We start from the raw sequence: 18,890 nt of genomic DNA, 5'->3' as shown, positions 1-18,890 counted from the left end.
AATTTACAGCACAAATATCAGCGTATAGCGATATTACAGTTATTGAGGACTGGAATAATCTTGGGGAGAGCGCATGTGTGTGTCACTGGGAATGGAGCCTGATTTAATTTCCTGTGCAGTTATTAAATATTGGCAGGGCATCCTGTGTAGTAAGGATGAAATGTTTGCACACACCGAATTTCGTAGATTGCTACACGGGTCAAGGATACGACGACCATAAGCGTATTACAGTGATGAGTCGTGGCCCCGAGGTCATCCTCATGTCAATCAAGGACCATGAAGAAACGACATGATGAGCCTCAAATGACAATCCCCTCCTCCATCTCCTCACTGAGGCGGAGCTGTGAGCTTGTTTTCAGGGGAAGCACATGCGAGCTTAAGATAGATTGTAATGTGATTTTAATGACATTTAATTTATAATTGACTTTTATTCGGCTTAATTGTTTTGGTTTTGTTAATATATCTTTCATCATTACAACCTATTTCATTTAACGGGCCGCCACAAGGCAACTGTGGAAAAACATCAAAGACTCGAATTTGTCGTGTGCAGGAGCCAGGAGGTGACATATCTATATATATAAAAAGCATAAGCTTATACAACAAAGAGTCAATAGTCTTCATGATCTCTTCATGAAACCTACACTTCCTTTATGTCGCATGTCTACGTCATAAAAACTCTATTTCAAATCTGTTTTACAAACATGAAGAAGGGTAAACTGGGTCAATTACTCCTAAACAGTGACATATGAGCAGAGGAACATTTCTCTGCAAAATATTCCCCACTCAGCTTTGCATATAAAAGCGATGAGTTTCCATTATCCTGTGGCTGAGCACTGAGGTGTGTCACAGAGGAAAGATGCCAGACCTTCTGCTGCTGCCACCACCGCTCAAAGTATCAACAAAATTACCCCTGAAAACTAAACCGCATCTCCTCCAGACCAAGAGAGGCTTATGTAACAGAGTGCTCAATAATTACTACAGTACATGACTCCACTTAATGCTTGTCCAAATTGAGAGTTCACCCTTAGTTGAGCTTATAATTAAGATTGTTTTGTGGTTCTCTGGTAAAAAAAAATAAAAAATGTGTACCAATCATGCACAAACAACAGAGAATTTCTGATGATTTGTTTCCCTTACTAGTAAATTACTAGTAAGTAGTAATAGACATGTACTCATACTTTACACGGATAAATCCTCCTCATTCTGTCAGAAATTCTGTAAAGTAATGACAAGGAGTGGGATCTATAGATTGTATTTGGTTCTATTAGAAATTTAACAGTGAATTACACTTTGACAAAATACCACAAATACGTGTGATATCAACAGACAGCTTAAAAACACAAGCGTGTCTCCTTACTCTCTGCATCACCTTCTCACTTAAACACACACACACACACACACACACACACACACACACACACACACACACACACACACACACACACACACACACACACACACACACACACCATTTAGAGGCTGTCATTGTTCCCAGAGGAGCATGAAACTACCGCTAGTTATCACGTTGCAACACAGTACAAAAACAGCACAAAAAAACGTCATGCAGACTTAGACTTACTGATTGTGATTTGGCACGACTCGTTTCACCACTATGAACAAAAAGCTCAAACTTACAGAAACAGTGATGATATCAGTGGAAGCTGCAGCAACATATACTTAATTCCACAGTTCTCTAAAACATGTATTTTTAAATCCCGCAGGTTGGTCACCATGGTAATATCTGTGCATAGAGCCATATGAGCTGTAAGCATCATATGTCTGGACTGAAATGTTTTGCAAGCACAAACAACAACCTCATTATAAAGTGCCTGGGAGCAAGGCACTGTGCTCTTACACTTCTCCAGGAGAGATTCAGCTGTACGGCGTGTGTGCTGAGAGTTGAATTTACTTCTCTGTGTGTGTGTGTGTGTGTGTGTGTGTGTGTGTGTGTGTGTGTGTGTGTCTGTCAACACTTCCTCCCACTGCTGCTCAAGTCATTGCTGTATCCATCCAGGGTCACTGATGTAAATATCAATGTGTTGCAAGGGACCAATTTAAAGAGAAAAGAAAATCTCCGATCTTCCATCCGTCTCTGTGTCTGCTCTATGAAGTGAATCGAAGAAGAGTTTGGAGAAGGTAGTAAGGCGTAACTTTTCTGAAACTTTTGTGCATTGTGCCCAAAATGCATGACATAACAGGGTTGTTCTCAAACTCGCACCATGTAATAAGCACACACTCCTACACTACCTGCACCACAATTAGCTATTTGTTACAGAGAGCAGCGTTGCTGGCTGCTGGAGAGTCTCCAGATATGGACACTTGATAGTGAAGAGTGGTAACAACGAGAGAAAACCGCCATCTCAGTAATAGCATTGCTATGGAAACAGTATGGAGGCGTTATGTGTGTGGGAAAAAGCAGCAATAAAATAACACTAGGCAAAAAAAATAAAAAATGCCAGATGGCAACCAGGCAGCATCTGGAGGAACGAAGGACACATGTATACGGGTTACCTTGGAGAAGAGTATACAGTAAGGGGTTTAACGAGACACGATGTTAAAGACACCTTGATCTGCTTCAGTATGACCACGTAACACCTCCAAAGGAGATGTTTCATAGAGAAGTTTAGATATTTATTTTTTGCCTATCAAGCGCCTTAACAGTGGGTACAACAATCTTCCCTTTGTTTTAAGTGAACCACATTGTAGGATTGATTTTCAAGAAAAGAAAATACTTTCTCATCACCTGAAAAACAAGTCAAACTTTGACAAAATACAGCAGCAAAATACAGCAGCACTCATGCAGAGCCAATATCGAGAAAACTGAAAACCAACTTGCCCTCGATTTGATTTTTTTAAATTGTGTTCATGACCTTCATGTCACTTCTCGAACAGAACAGTTTCTTTTGGTCACACACTCGCTCTCGGACGGACACACACACACACACACTTCTGCAGCTGTTATGTTTGTGTTGCAGGGGAAAAGAGTTTGTGAATGTGCTGTACTGAATGTATATGAGATGACTGCGTGTTTGTGCATATTTTAGACAATGTAGCAATCAAGAAATTAGTACGACATTTAAATTATTTTGTGCAACAAATCGACAAAATCACTTTTGCTGCAATTTACACAAGTCATCATGTGTTGACATTTGACTTGGGCTATGAGAGTTGCATTTGTGCGCACACACACACACACACACACACACACACACACACACACACACACACAGCAAAGGTCAGAGCAATGATTATGTACTATACTGTAGCCTTGGCTTTAAGAGTACAAACAGAACCTTCAAATGGGCTTTAAAGGCTTCATGACCTTCATCCTCAGCCCACTGATAGAGGCATATAAATGTGGTTACAGTGCAGTGTGCTTCTTCAAGACATATAGTATTATAAAAACCTTGTAAAAATGTTTAATGTCAATGTTAATTACAATATCCTTACGTGACAGCCATAGTATGGTTTAAGTAGGTCCAAGATTCGGCAAAAAGACCAATATTGTTGATGGTCTCTTCACCGACACAGCCTCTACATCACATTTTGCTTGAGCAGCACACCTGCATTGGCACTGGACTCCAAAAACAGAGACAGTGCTGAGTTTATACTTTGGTGTACCGTGATTTTTTTTTTTCTTGCACGTCGGCACTTCTCCCAAGCTGCCGGTTCTCTCCATCTCTCCATGTCAATTCATAATCATACGATACGATGTGGAGAGCATCTGGACGAGCCGAGGGACGGTATGGGGGAGGGGGGGTGAGACCGGGGATGCCGTTATTTATCGATACAATGTTCACATCCTTTTGATGTACAGAATATTATTTTAAAAAAGGGAAAACATTTCCAGAATTATTAAATGTTCAGATGAAGGCTGTGATATGTGTAATAAAATAATTATTTAGTCTTTAAGTATTTTAGGCGTTAGCTTTAGTAATAATAATTGTCCAAAATGATGTGAAATTCCATAGTTTCAAGTCAAAAACCTTCACATCTTCTTGCAGAAGGACCCCAAACCTCAAACCTAGTATGTTATATTTAATGAAGACATTTTGAATGTAAAATGATTCCTTAATGTTTAGTTTTGCTCTCAGCGGTCTGAATAGAAACCTTTTGAGAGAATTAACAGATGGCGTGTCTGTTTGTGTCCGTATAAGTTTGTGCTCGCGAGTATTCATTTGCATGTGCAATCATGTACATGTGTGCTTACATCAGCAATTTAGAGCCTGCGAGAGGAAGAGAGAGACGGAGAGCTCAAGAGACGAGCACAGAGTGAGAGAGTAGATCATGTGCGCCGCCTCATTTTGTTAATTGGATTAAATATCAAACACCTGTGTCTAGTCTAATGCGCGTCTCCCTCTGCTTTAGTTTCATGCTCTAATTACGTGACGATTACCGGCAGGGTCGGTTAAAAAAAGAGTAACTTAGTTTCTGACTTTTATTTTGCATTTACAAAACTTTCTCCAACACATCTCACTTTACAAAAAGTTGTGAGCTCGGCTGTGAGTGGACTTGGCTTTCTTTCATTTATGGATTTATTCTATTCATCTTGAAGTGTTAATAATTTATGAAAAACTAAAACTGTAAGTGCACCATATTTACATTAATTTACATGATATTTATACGTTATATATAGTCAGGATGCATGATTTCATTCTTACAAGTCAACATTTTTTAAACTACACTTTGTAAAGTAATCTACTGGAAGCAGAACTTTGTTTAAATTATAACCCTCTTAGAGAAATGAATCTCTTGTCCCACTTTGTAGAGGATGATCATTGGCAAAATGACTTCAACCATAAAAGTGTTGAAATGAAACCACTTGGAGATAATGGGGAGGTGAAGTGGTCACATGAGGGAGTGCTCCTCCATCCTAAACCACTTGGCTCTTCTGATAAGTGCTTCATGTGGCTGTGTTCCTCACCAAGGTGAGACAGTGGTATAGGTCTGAGCCTAAAACAAGGAGCGGCAAGTCACACTAGGATTGAAGTCCAAACTTGTAAAAGGAAGACTTATGTTTTCTGATGAAAAAAAAATGAGGACAATCTTCTCCGTGTTTTCACATCAATCGTATTAATCCCAAAAAATCCTTTGAAACTTTGCAAAAGTATTTTAAAAATACAAAAAGGTTGATCAAGCAAGAAATGGAAAGAAAAATGTGTGTGTGTGTGTGTGTGTGTGTGTGTGTGTGTGTGTGTGTGTGTGTGTGTGTGTGTGTGTGTGTGTCTAGGTGTGTGTAGGTGTATGTGTGTTCTGATTTATGTGTGCGCAATGTGCATGTGTGAGCACTACTGTGCAATGATCTACACACAAGGGGTTTCCCATCACTCGTGTGAGCTGACAAGGAACTTCTGCACCGCATCTTCACGCCATTATATCATCTGTGCCACACACAACTCATTCAGCGAGATTTATTGACTGTGTGAAACGGGTGAGATAGTTTCCATCAGTATCTGTTGCAGCAGCGGAAGTTATATCTTTTATATAATTTTGATCATATATATATATATATATATATATATATATATATATATATATATATCAGATTAATAACTTACAGAAACATGGCGTGCAATAGTCCACAGTCCTTAGTTCAAAAGCAAAAATGTATTGAAGAAAGAAATTCACAGCGTATTTTTGTCTACAAAATATTCTGTTTTAATCCATATTTATTAGTGTTTAGCCTTTCACAACCTACATGTTCATTGCGGTCAGAAACGGTTTACCCTCCATCTCGCGTCTGTAAAAACGTGGCTGTCTAGCAGCAATCTAACGACCCCATAAATCACATTTTGTACAACCATAATTACACAAAATCAGACATATGCTAGCAAGTTCAAACTTTTGTTGATGGTAACAGGCGTTACATAATTTAATATCGCTCTGTTGTCGAGTGACGATCGTCATTGTGGCCGACAAATATCATTTTGAACTGATCTCGTCATATTGTCCAAGCCTAGTTCTGTCACAACAAGTGCACAGGAGACTGTAAACACCAACTATTCAGTGACTCCTCATTGAAAGGTAACATAAAAAGAAATGTTTTGATGCTTTGATGCTAGATGACCCGAGAGGCCAGGGTTATTGCATTTAAGCAAGCAAGAGAACCGATCGATTTCAGCGCACATGGAAGGCAGTAAGTGACTTGAGGGCAGGTGTGTGGTGGGCTCTCTTTTATTAGTGCACATTCAGACTCTGAATGAACTGCAATCCCCCCGGTGGTGGATGACGCATTCAGATCTTTACAAGTAACATCCCGAATTCAAAATTTGTGTATATGTATTGGCAGAAAGATATACTTAAAGTACCAAAATTAAAAGTACACATTATGCAGAATGGCCCATTTCAGAATAATAAATATTGTTGTAGTTATTAATATGTAAAGGCCAGGATCATTTTTACTACTAGGTAGCTTAATCTGTGATAACACATCTTCATTTGTAAGCTGATTGTTGTTAAATAGTTATATTATGTATTCATTCAGTAATTCATTAAGTATAAAGTAGCATAAACTATAAGTAAAGTACTTAAACAGCTCTATAGTAGTTTATGTAACAGGTCTTTTTTTTTTAAATCGGAACTCGTATTTATGCAATAGTCCAAGTCAACACAAAATGAATCTTTTAACATAGTTGTGTAAATAGTCGTGAAATTACACATTTAAACAGGAGACTGCAGTCACAGGTCGCTGCATCTTTGCTGCATTGCTGCACTGAAGCCACTAAAACACTCAACTGCTCATTTATGGATTTGGATTTATGCAGCTACTTGACCAGTATTTGCACACAATGCTCCGAGTGTTGTGCATCTATTGGCACAGCCTTTCCCTGCACTTATTGCAGTGTTTAAACAGTGACAAATACTGCAGTAAAAGCCACAGGGAGTGTGTGTGTGTGTGTGTGTGTGTGTGTGTGTGTGTGTGTGTGTGTGTGTGTGTGTGTGTGTGTGTGTGTTGGGTCTACAGTAGCCCCTTTAGTCGTTATTACGATGGCAATCTCTCATATCCCACTCTGCGTCCCCTGTCCTCTCACCTCTCGTCTCTAAATAGGTCTGGGAGGAGACCACAGTATATTACCTTTTCTTGCAAAAGATAGCACCGCACCCGGAGAACACATCCACAGTCTCTCTCACTCTCTCTCTCTCTCTCTCTCACTCACTCACACACACACACACACACACACACACACACACACACACACACACACACAAAACTGGCAAAGACTCAAGCTCTACTCTTCTCTATACCAATCTGTAAAGACACCAACATACACGCAGAAAAGACGAGAAAAGTGCTGATCTGAGGAAGCATAAACTTTGCCTGCGTCAGTGTATCAGCGTAGTGCTGTAAAGCATAGATATATGGTGACACTAAAACTGAGTGTCCATTCTGAGCATGACTGTGCAAAAAAACGTAGATGGAGGGATACCGCTAATGACAGGACCGAGGGACGAAAGATTGAATGATGGAGGGAAAGGAAAGAAGGGAGAAAGAAAATGAAAGAAATGGGCAATATGAAACGGCAGAGTTAATAAAACAGCAGGAAGACAAAAGGCTTGGAGAAAATTGGTTTTAGAGGAAGAGAGAAAAAATTAGAATGAAATACAGGATGGAAAATGAGGGGTAATTGTTTGTCTGCTGAGGGACCTGGTTTGGATATTACGTTGTCCCCTCTGGAGTCATGGTTTCAAAAGGTCTCTCTGCAATCCACAGCAGGTGACGCTCCTACTGAATCCACCGCTGCCTGAGCACTGCAGCAGCTCTTAAAGCACGACAGTATTTACCTTTGGTCAGACATTTTCTCTCCTCTTGGCAAACACACAGGATCTCTGGGCTCTCACGAGTAATTGACTTTCAGCTGCTTTGATTCACTGCCATCAAGCTGTGGACACAGGCTTTTAGTTTTTTTGAGGTGTAACCAATAAGAAAAATCGTGCCGTACAAATGTGAAACTGCACCAATTAAATGAAATAGCCACATAAATGTAGTTTATAGTTTTCTATTAGTCGAAAGGACACAAAAGGAAGTGGAAGTGACTGCGGACACTCGCTGCTGTTCAAAGTGTTGTTTCTCTCTCACACACACACCAGTATCTCCACACTTTATGTCCATTGTCGCTGTGACAGCAGGTCCACGGCTCCCCCTAGTGATCAAACCACCAACCAGCACTATAAAACTAATTACAGAACATCTCTTCTGATCTCTCTTTGCATCTCCCAAGGCTCTCATTTTGTATCTCCTCTCTGTAACGCACTGAAACTCACTCCCCCACCCACACGCACCACATAGACCCTCATGTGCATCATCATTACAAATTAGCTATTATAACTGCTGCTCTTATCTTGAAAGATCTACTGTGGGTGAGCCGAATGTAGTCCAGTTGCACACGTCCCCTCACAAAACGCACCCATTAAGTGAGTCTCTGTGGAGATTTCTCACCGGGTTGCATGAATATGTGCTCAGACTGTCATTATGAGTTGGGATATTTTGGCTGAGGTCTGATTTGCCAGAGGCTACAAAGTCCCCTTGCACATCAGCTAATAGCTTTAAAGTAAAAGGTTGAGTGCGTTAAAGTTAAAGCTTGCACGGCTCCTTTCCATATACATGAAGCGGTGTTGGGAGAGTAAGATGAAGCTTGACTGGTGCGTTATCCTCAGGCAACCTCACTGGGACCCAAGGACAGCCCTGCCTCTTAAATAACCGCTTATCAGCTCTCATTAATAATGGACAAATACCAAGAGAGGGTATGAGCGAGTCAGCGATACTTAAAGACCAGAGCGGAGAGAGACGGGGAGAAACAAAGACGGAGAGACGGGTCATTTACTTCTTAATGGAAGATGTTTTGTTCTTACTTTCACAGCCTGTGGTGTCCAGTAAAATGAAAAGTTCGGCAAAGACGAGAGGGAAAATATGAATCAACAGGCTGCTTGCCAACGCTTAAATCTCTGTCTCATTGTGTGTATTTCTCAGCAACAATAGGCAGAAATGTTTTTATTTTTCTAAAGCTGAGAGTGTCAGCTGAGCATGGTGATCCACAGTGACCGTCTGTCACTCTGCTAAACGAGCACGTCAATAGGACAAACTGATGCCCTATTGATTCACTCGGTTGACTCGTGCTGACACAAGTGAAATACCAGAGGAGAGTGTGTGTGTGTGTGTGTGTGTGTGTGTGTGTGTGTGTGTGTGTGTGTGTGTGTGTGTGTGTGTGTAAGAGAGAGTGTGAGAGTGTGTGTGTGTGTGTGTGTGTGCAGAGGCTCTTGAGAGTTACAGAGATTAATGCAATAGTCCCATTAATTTTCCAAACTGGAGCATTGATTAATAATCGCACTCATTAGTCGACTAATGAACTGGTGATGTGTGTCTGTGTGGGTGCTGGCGCGGTGCCCATGCAGCTTCAGATTTGTTAAAACCAGCATACGGAAACAGCACGGACTAATGGAGAACGAAACATGGCGTCCCAAATTTGGGGTTTGACATAAGTATATAGATGAGGGTGGTCCTCTAGGGAATTAAATAGTCAATGAGACGTGACATTTAAACAAATGCGTAAGTGAGAGAAAGAGAGCAGGCAGTGCACAAAATGATCGACCAGTAAGATTAAGATAACAGTAATGAATTTAAAGCATTTCAGTCCATCCCTCTCCTACAGTCATGTGATGTATATACTCTTCTTTTTTTTTTGTTTTTAGGTACACCTAGCTAAAACTAATGCAGTCTAATACAGTCCTGCAATAAATCCTACCTTCATGAAGGTTGTAATGTTGACTCAACTGTATGGTCCTTTTGGAGGCTGCAGTTTATGGTGCTGTTGAACTGTCCCCCACATATCAATGAGGGTAGATTAAGTAACAGAAACAGAAAAGTGTGTATGAGTAAAGTGCTGGATAAATCGTAATATAAACAGATTTGTAGTACATTGGCATGGTGGTGAAATACAACAACTCGCATAACACTTGATTAGCAAACAGTGTGACTTGTGTGATTTGAATCAGACAAACAATGTGCAATATCGCATTGCAAAGCTTCTACACTGACACTACCTACAGGTTAGTTGTGAATAAAAACAGATGTGCAACATTTATTCACAGATTATTTCACAAGTTTCTTTTCACATTAACAACAGTGCGTGTATGCAACACATGCACACAGGCGTAGTTGATTCAACTAAATTTGACCAAAACATCCTCCATGAGCAACTAGTTGATACTACACGGCAACCAATAAAAACACACACATTTAACCAGCAGGAAAAGCCACAGAGCAAACAAAGAGACAGATTATGAGACAGAGAGACGTGACTCACGCAGTTTGAAGAAGACGCCACTCAAGTGGTGTGTCCATGTATTTCACACTGCACTTGCTACTGGGACGATAATATGCGCTGTTTTCTCTCTCCTGGTTGTTTGATTGTCACAACCTAATTAACTTTCTATCATTTGAGTTTTGTCCATTCGCAGCCTGGCATTTGTACAACAGCGATGGGTTTAATACGTGGTGTGTTTTTAATGCTAATTAAATGGCGTGAACTTCACCTGGAAACCCGCAAACACGTTGACGTCTCATGTCGTACGGCTGCAATATCATTTGTCGCCACACAGACTCAAAGGGGCGCTGTTTCACCGATGTGTAGAAACTCAATTGAAAATGTGAAGGAGCCACCGGATGTGACGAGTTATTTACAGGAAATTGATCAATCTTTTTAATCAACAATGATAATCATTTTAAAAGGGAAAAGGAGTCCTTAGTATCTCCTTGCATCTGTTGCTGTAACAGATGTGTGTGTAACTTAATTGAACACATTGTAAATGTAAATAAAAACCCCGCTTAAAGGGACTTTCTGATCTTTCAAATGATGTTATTACTTTTCCCATGTCCAAGGTTATTGATGATGTGACTGCTAGTAAACCAATGGTGTCTCATGATCCTTGCATGTGAAGCCTATCACAGTCTTTCCAAACCAGCACATGGCTTTAAATAGCTTTAAAGCATTAATTATATAACAAAAGGCTCTAAACTAACCACTGATAAGTTTGAATACAGGTGGAAATTAGCCAAAAAGAGTCACCTTTTTATTTGAAATTAGAATTTAAATGTATTCTACAACACAGCACTGTAGATAAGTCTAGTTTGAATTTGTCTGAATATTTCTTTTTAGTCACAATGATGCACTTTCAGAAGAAAATCAATTTTGATGCTTGAAACTAATGGGTATCCCATACAACAAACACACTCGATTTGCCAATTGAAAGAGTCAAAGCAGTGTAATGAATTTCTTACCAATAAAATAGACATCATAAAAAAAGTTTATAGTGCTATTTATACACAATTGGTGCCTCCACACACACACACACACACACACACACACACACACACACACACACACACTTCTGTGATCGCCTGACAATTAAGTATTTAGTGAGGATACCAGCTCCCATGTTAAATATTCACTTGTTTTCCAAGATAAATAAAGGATGAGCAATGGACGCATTTATCTGCATGCGTATTTGTATGTCTGTCTCTAATTGCGTGTGTGTGTGTGTGTGTGTGTGTGTGTGTGTGTGTGTGTGTGTGTGTGTGTGTGTCACGATGTGCGTGTCTGTGTGTGTGAGTATGTGTGTGGTCTATGAATCACTGGTTGAGTGCACAATTTCACTCACCGCTTCTCAAGTGTTGATCGGTTACAGCTCCATTAGGCTCCGATTAAGAACACTGACAGACAGACACAAATTATCCCGACAATTTAAAGTGAGACAAATCAGTCCCCATCTTCCTGTACTTGAACATGAACACCACATGCTTCCTTTAGTGTTTAAAAATACACAGTATTTTTTTGATTGCGTCTCTCCTTTTTAAAATAGTCCTCTGTTATTTGTATTTCAGCTGTGCATCTCTCTCTTCGCTCTTCTTTCTGTCTGTTAGGCGCCATGATAAATAGCTGTGTGCCTGGACGGCTTCTCCTTACATAAGCAGTTGCCGGAGTCTAAACACTTTTAGTGGACACAAGGCTCCAGTCCAGAGAGGACAGGCGTGTGACTGGCTGCGGTCAATAAACATTTACTGCAGCTTCCTCTTATTTGGGGTTGTTCAATTTCAATTTCAGCTCAGAAACTGTTCCACAAAGCAAAGCTTCACTCGGACAAAATAAATCACAAATCAGATGGTGAGTCTATACAGCAAACAACTGCAACTCCTGAACTAAATGTGGTTCAGTATCTTTACATCCATTTTACATAAAGTGCTAGTTCATCTGAATTACAGTGTAAATGCAGAACTGCATAATGCAAAACAAGATCTAGAGCAAATAATAAGCGTATGGATGCTTGAAAGAGTGTGTCAGACCACATTTGGTGGTACTCTATATAGCCTGTAGATTTTTAAAAGGAGCAGATCAGTTAAAACAGATTTGCATTTTTCTTCCCATCTATGAAAAATGTATGAAGTCCCCTGCTGCAAAAAGGATATTTGTCACTGCAGTTCATGATAAATGTAGTCTTCTTGTGGAAAGAACAGTTCAGAATATGTATCAGGTATAGAAAGTAGAGATGAAAAAGTAGTCTCCTGCTTATTCTGCAGATTTGCCTCATAACTCATAACCTACCAGAATAATAGTTAGAAACTGTGAAACTATAGAGGGATCATTTGTATTGCACTCATTTCTCCCATTATTGAGATCTATTTTTCAAACCCAGAGCTCTCATAGAAGTGATTGAAGGACAAACGCACTGAATGATGAATCAACTGAAAAATAATAAAAGCGTAAAGAACAGAGGCACAAAGAAACAAAGTGAGTGACAGAGGAGGAGAGAAACAACTGTGGGGACATTGTAACTCTGTCACACAGTCTATCAGCGGACAGAGCTCATTTAATCAGATGGACTGACAAACATCCAGACTGTCTGTACACACACACACACACACACACTGGTACACTCATGAACACATGGCATATGCTTCATAATGTGACCTTCCGTCCCTTGAGGTCTAAATGCCCCCTCACTGTCACTCCTTTACCCAGCATTCCCTGCTCCGTATCCAATAATATCATGGGCTTTTGATTAATCTATTCCATCACTAGGCTGATTGAATTGATTACTGCTTAATTTCAGTCAGTGTGAACAAAAATCAGCAGAGTGCATTTTCTATTTAGGTTAAAAGGGGATGTACTATGCTTTTTGTTTATTTACAACAGAAAACTGTTTTTTTTTTATATATTCTTTTAGCTACACAAATGAAAACATGGCATTATCATATCACAAAAACTGCAGAAACTGTAAACCAGCAAGTATTGCTGCATCACAACGGCATACTGCAGCATTTTACAAATGTATAAAGAGCAATAAAAACTGCATCATCTCCTGCTTTGTTGATTTCTGGCATGAATAAAGTGTTTCAACCAAAGCAGGAAGAATTACTCACATTGAAGTGATAACAACAAATGGCAGATGGTGGAGGCCTTAAATAACAAGCTGAACCCTCTTTGATACAGTGCAAAAAGACTAGACTACCGCAAATAAAGCAAAGAAGGAGAATGAGAGAGGAGGGGGAAACATGCAGTGGTGAGGCGTTCAGGACCGACATGTGTGCTGGCTGGCTGTCAAAGTCAGTTTCTAAAGCTCAAAGCTTTTTATAATGAACTCTTTCTGGAGCAGAGTGGCTGACGTCTGCCTTTCTAACACGTTTCATTTACATTGTCACACAGCGACACTGTCTGGCCCTGATTAGATCATTTGCGTTAACATTCGCCATGTTGGCCCCGGGGAAAAGCGGAATGCTGAATTGAACGCAGTAAGTTGTCACCACGGCCTACATGGTCAAGTTGCACGTTGACGATGAAGTGAGCATGCACACATAGGAACAAACACACTAATACACACTCAGATGCTCCTTCACAACCGAAAACACACACCCACACCCCAAACACAGACACACACACTCATGAATAATAAAGTGTAGGGCACGAGAGGGTACGCTGTGAAGCTTAGGCTCATCTCTGCTTGTAGTTTGTCTCTTCTTCCTCTTCCCATCTGTGCTCTTTGTGTCATGTTTGAATGAATCACGTGTTTGCAAAAATAGAAACCATGCATGTGTGATGTGCATGCGCTCTTGCACGTCTGTCTTTGCAAAGCACTAAATTGAATCAAAACAGGAAGAAAAAGTGAGGGCATTTTTGTTGGCTGCGCCCTTTAAAATTCTCTGGCTTGTTTGTATTTCATTAAACCAATCACAATCATCTTGGGCGGCGCTCAGCACAGGATGCATAGACTTCAGGTTTATACCTACAATCTACATCCGGTGAGTCCGATGACAGGAAGTAACACGATACAAAAGAAGAAGAAGAATACATTCTGTTAAGTTTTCTTCACTAACTGTTCCATCTTCATTTTTGTTGTTGTAAAATACTGGATAGTTTTACCTTTTAGGACCCCTATAAAGTATTCAAAAGGCTGAACAACCTTTGATGGAGTGTCATAGGTAGACGATTCTTTGTTTTAAGGGGTCACAAGCCCAAAAGGTTTGGTTAGAAAAGGCTTCCAGAGTCTTGATCATATCACGACTCACCTCACTCTACGGAGACAGAAATATTAAAGAGGAAAGCTTGTTGTAAGGACACTGAGGGCACTTTACTCATTTGCATCTCTACCTTGAGGTGTTCATAAGTTAATAAAAGTATTTCATATTCATATTTTGTAATTGTCTGTTTCTGTTTGGAAGTCATGGTTGGTTGTAGTGTGTTTTTTAGGAGTTCTAGGCTAGATAAATAATACTTCCCTGAACTAAAATAGATTTTCTCTCCTGTTTGTGCCACAGAGTGTGTGTGTGTGTGTGTGTGTGTGTGTGTGTGTGTGTGGGAGGAGTGCCCAGCGCAGGTCTTGACCGCTATTACACTCTGACCTGGAAAAGGAAGTCCCCAGCCAGCTGTTTCATCAGGGTACCATGGCAGTGAACAAATATTCCAACACACACACACACACACACACACACACACACACACACACACCAACAGGCCCATGAACACACATATGCCAACGTCCCAAGGTGAAATTCTGACAGCACATGGCCATATGAGCTCCCACTGACCCAACAGAGACACAGACTGCCATCACACTGCCCTCCCCCCTGACTCCCCCCTTTCTCTCTCTCTCTCTCTCTCTCCATTGGTGGACAAGGAGGGATAAAGGAAAAGTCACGCTCCATGCTGTTATTTCTTCTGCACTGACACAACAAGTTTAGGTCATGTTATTATTACACTGATTACATGGTCAAAAATGTTTGCAGTATATAGCCACAGAATCAGTGATGAGAGCACTTGGGGAATGACATGTTCAAAAATACCGTTCATGGAAATGTTAAGCCAGCGGTCTCTCCAAATATAAAACACTCGTGGACACCTTGTTTCTTATCCACACTGTGAAGCCTAATTTGGATACTTTCTGATTGGCATTGTGGTCAAATGAAAAAAGAAAATCCCTTTTAATAACAGGTATATTTTGCTAATTTTATCAAAGTGGAGTTTGGATTTATGATGTTATTCTTGCGGTAAGTTTCTAATAATAATTATAGAGGGCAGCAGTGAATGTTTGAGCGTGATCACAAGCTACATAAACAATAGAAACTCTATCTGAGAATGAAATGCCTCAGTCAGGATCATTCGTCCCCAATGGAAACAACAACACAATGAAGTCAGAGCAGCTACATGCTGCTTTGTAGCCTGAGGGCTGAGCAGCGCACAACGATGTCCCGATCACACTCACTCAAACCACTCACCAACGTGATGCTTTGTCACAGATGACAGACTAGAGGAAAAGTAACAAACACATGACGACGGTACAAACTTGTGAGTATATGTATATCAAGGAAAAACAGCCCAAGATAATGCAAGGATTGTGCTTTTCACATTTAAAAACTATAATCAAACTGAGAAACTGTGTGCTTAACTTAATGTTTTGGGCTTCATGCGGTTTGTTTATTTATGTCTGAATTTGTGCACTGAATCAAACATGGTTCAGAAAAAGCTTGTGACAGGACATGAAAATGTGACACATTACAATGAGCGCAGACACTTGTTGGTAAATCCCATTTGCCTCTCTCGTTGTTTATTTTAAGAATGAATTTGTCAAGGGCCATAGAGTGATGAATCAGATCAGAGTTACTGTATTCTCTCGCTTACTCATGCAACAGCACGCTGACATAAATCTGTGCCCTCAGAGAGCGATCAGCCAACTGTTGAGTTTCACATTCAGATCGTTAGTTCCCATGATGGAGTGGGTATTGCATAATATAACATGGGTGACCTTATAACTGTTGGAAACAAGGATGCAGTATATGGGTGAACGTGCAAGTTTTACTAGATACATTTTTTTCTGGCTTTTCCCACATGTCAGATCTCCATTTAGAGTCATTTTTCCAGCTACTGATCTCATATCCCTCAACCAGTAAAGCCAGGCATGACATCATACAAAGCATTTTCAATCAAACAGTTGCCAAATAACTACAAGCCCCACAACCAACCACCATCCAACTATCCACAGCAACAAGTCCCTCACCTGTAACATATAGAAAGCCAATTCTAGAACCAAAGATGATGAAGGAATATCAAATAATATCAACGAGCAGGAAGAATCTAAAGTTAACGTACTCCCTCTAAACGTGAGCCTTGGAATCCTCCAGGGGAGTCCTACAAACATTCACACACACACACACACACACACACACACACACACACACACACACACACACAGATACACAGGTGAGGTTACCTGTAGATCATGCCCGTCTGGCTCTTGACCGTGTCGTGTAGCGACAACGAGTGGAAGTTGAGAAACTCCTCCAGCTGTTTGAGCTGCACCACACTTTTGGATTTGTTTGGCGTCCACAACATCAGAGGAGCGTAGGGTCGCGGTCCCGTCCCCACGGACGTCTGCCTGGCGAGCCTCCCCTGACCAGAGCCTTGGGCCTGACTTCTGGACCCCCTCTGCTTCGGGTTGGGGATGTCTGGGCACGTTGCTTTGTACAGGTACATCTTCCTGCCTTCTTCTTCTTCTTCTTCACTTTATCCTTTTCTTTCAGTCTCTCCGGTCTTCTGTGATTCTGTCCCACAAACATGTACGCTCAGAGTAATCCAGGTAGGCCGCTTCGCCCACGCAGCGCTACATGGAGCAGAGGACTCGTGTGATTAAAGCTCAAAGGACAGGGAAGTTTTCCTCTGGATAAAGCTCCAACAAAAGAAAAAGAAGAAGAAGAAATGTAGGGAAATCCAACTTGGAGTAACATAATTTGAAAAGAGAAAAACCGTATTCAAGAGTCCATAGTTAAACTCGAGTCCAATCTGTCTGCAGGCTGCACGTCCACACAGGAAAAGCACAGAAAAACAGGCTTTTTCTTTACATGTGCTCCTCCATTTGCTGTGCCACATATGTTCTCTGTGCACACACACACATGCAGATATAGAGACACAGATATCCCACTCTCTCTCCTCTGCCCACTCTATCACACAACACACACATGCTGTCACTTTGCCCCTTGCTCAGCCAGTCTACATTATAAGCTCAGTTTGGTTTTGCTCCCTATTAAATGGCATGGGAATCTGGGACATTTTTTCCCGCCCTCCCTCTCTCTCTCTCTCTCTCTCTTTCTCTCTCTCTCCCTCTCCCTCTCTCTCTGTTTCTCTCCCTCCCTTCTTTTACCATTTTTTTCTCCAACTCTCTCTTATCCTCTCTCACTTTCCCCATCATCCCTCCTTTGTCTCTGAGTATTCCCTCTGTCAAAACCCCTTTCACTTACTCCTGATTTCCTTTTGTCTCTCTTTCCTGCTTTCCTTTTTCTTCCACTCATCTCTTTTTTATCGGGCACAAATACACACATGTGTATGTGTGCATGTTTGACTCACTTTTACATCCTCAATCCCTCTTTAATATTTCTTTTTGTCTGTCATTTCTTTACCCTTCATGCCTGCACTTTCTCCCCTGTCTCTCTCTAAACAAAGTGTACTCTGGAGTTTGGCCCATAACAAACACCTAAAATAAACACACACTCTCACACAAGCTGACAGAGAGTTATGCACAATTGTACACAGTCTTTGAGCAGTGTTTTGGTAATGAAGTGAACCACAAAATAAAATAAGGAAGCCTCTTTATTCTGGTCTGTTTTTCTCTCTCTCTCTCTCTCTCTCTCTCTCTCTCTCTCCCTCTCTCTCTCTCTCACCACACACACACACCCACACACACACACACACACACACACACACACACACATAATCTCTCACCTCTGGCCTCCTCAAGGGAGTGTTCAGTGACATCACGTCTGGTCCTTCAGTGGATTGTGGGAATCATAAGGAATGCCATTCTCCCACATCAGGAAATTTGAGTTTAGACACACACTGTCACTCTTTCTACAAACACACACACACACACACACACACATTCATCCTGATGTTTTTTTTCTAAACCTAACCAAGTGGTTTTGTTGCCTGAACCTAAAGTTACTTTTGTTGTAATGTCGTCTCGAGGCACAAGAGATACTTCCGATTGAAATGTAGCAGTTTGAAAGTCGTGCTGAGCGACAAGAAAAAAATTGAGAATTAATGTCCACGTACACGAATCACAAGATTAAAATTTCGTGACTATTTCATGGACTGCTGTGAAACTGTGTTGCACATGCACACACAAACGAAGCACATACAATGAATTAATGACACATGGAGCCAGTTGTGAATGTGCTGTTTAGGCTCTTATTGGAACATAAATCCATCCTCTAAGTTTACTTTTGTTTGTCAGGATCAAGAAGCTTTTTTTCTCTGCTGCGGGTACCAGGTGCTTGGCTGTCCTTTGTTTCTTAAACTTTCCGAAACCACAAACTGTGTATACAGCAGACCAGCAGTCTCTGGTGAATGTCA

The 18,890-nt window shown here is 40.8% G+C and overlaps 1 protein-coding gene across 1 annotated transcript in view; it reads right to left on the bottom strand.

Annotated features, from left to right (window-relative positions):
• kcnab1a (potassium voltage-gated channel subfamily A regulatory beta subunit 1a) overlaps positions 1-17,107 on the bottom strand; it is an 88,781-nt gene extending 71,674 nt beyond the window's left edge. Inside the window, exon 1 of the mRNA XM_068708557.1 lies at positions 16,756-17,107. Coding sequence (XP_068564658.1) covers positions 16,756-17,018 — 263 coding nt within the window. The 5' untranslated portion in view covers positions 17,019-17,107. The remainder of the gene's footprint in view (positions 1-16,755) is intronic.
• Between the last annotated feature and the right edge of the window lie 1,783 nt (positions 17,108-18,890).

This window comes from Cebidichthys violaceus, unplaced genomic scaffold, assembly GCF_023349555.1.
Source record: "Cebidichthys violaceus isolate CVI_PGR_0920_01 unplaced genomic scaffold, fCebVio1.0.p SCAF_1, whole genome shotgun sequence".
NCBI lineage: Eukaryota > Metazoa > Chordata > Actinopteri > Perciformes > Stichaeidae > Cebidichthys > Cebidichthys violaceus.
Note: the sequence above shows the minus strand (reverse complement) of the source record. Positions and strands in the feature narration are given on the sequence as shown.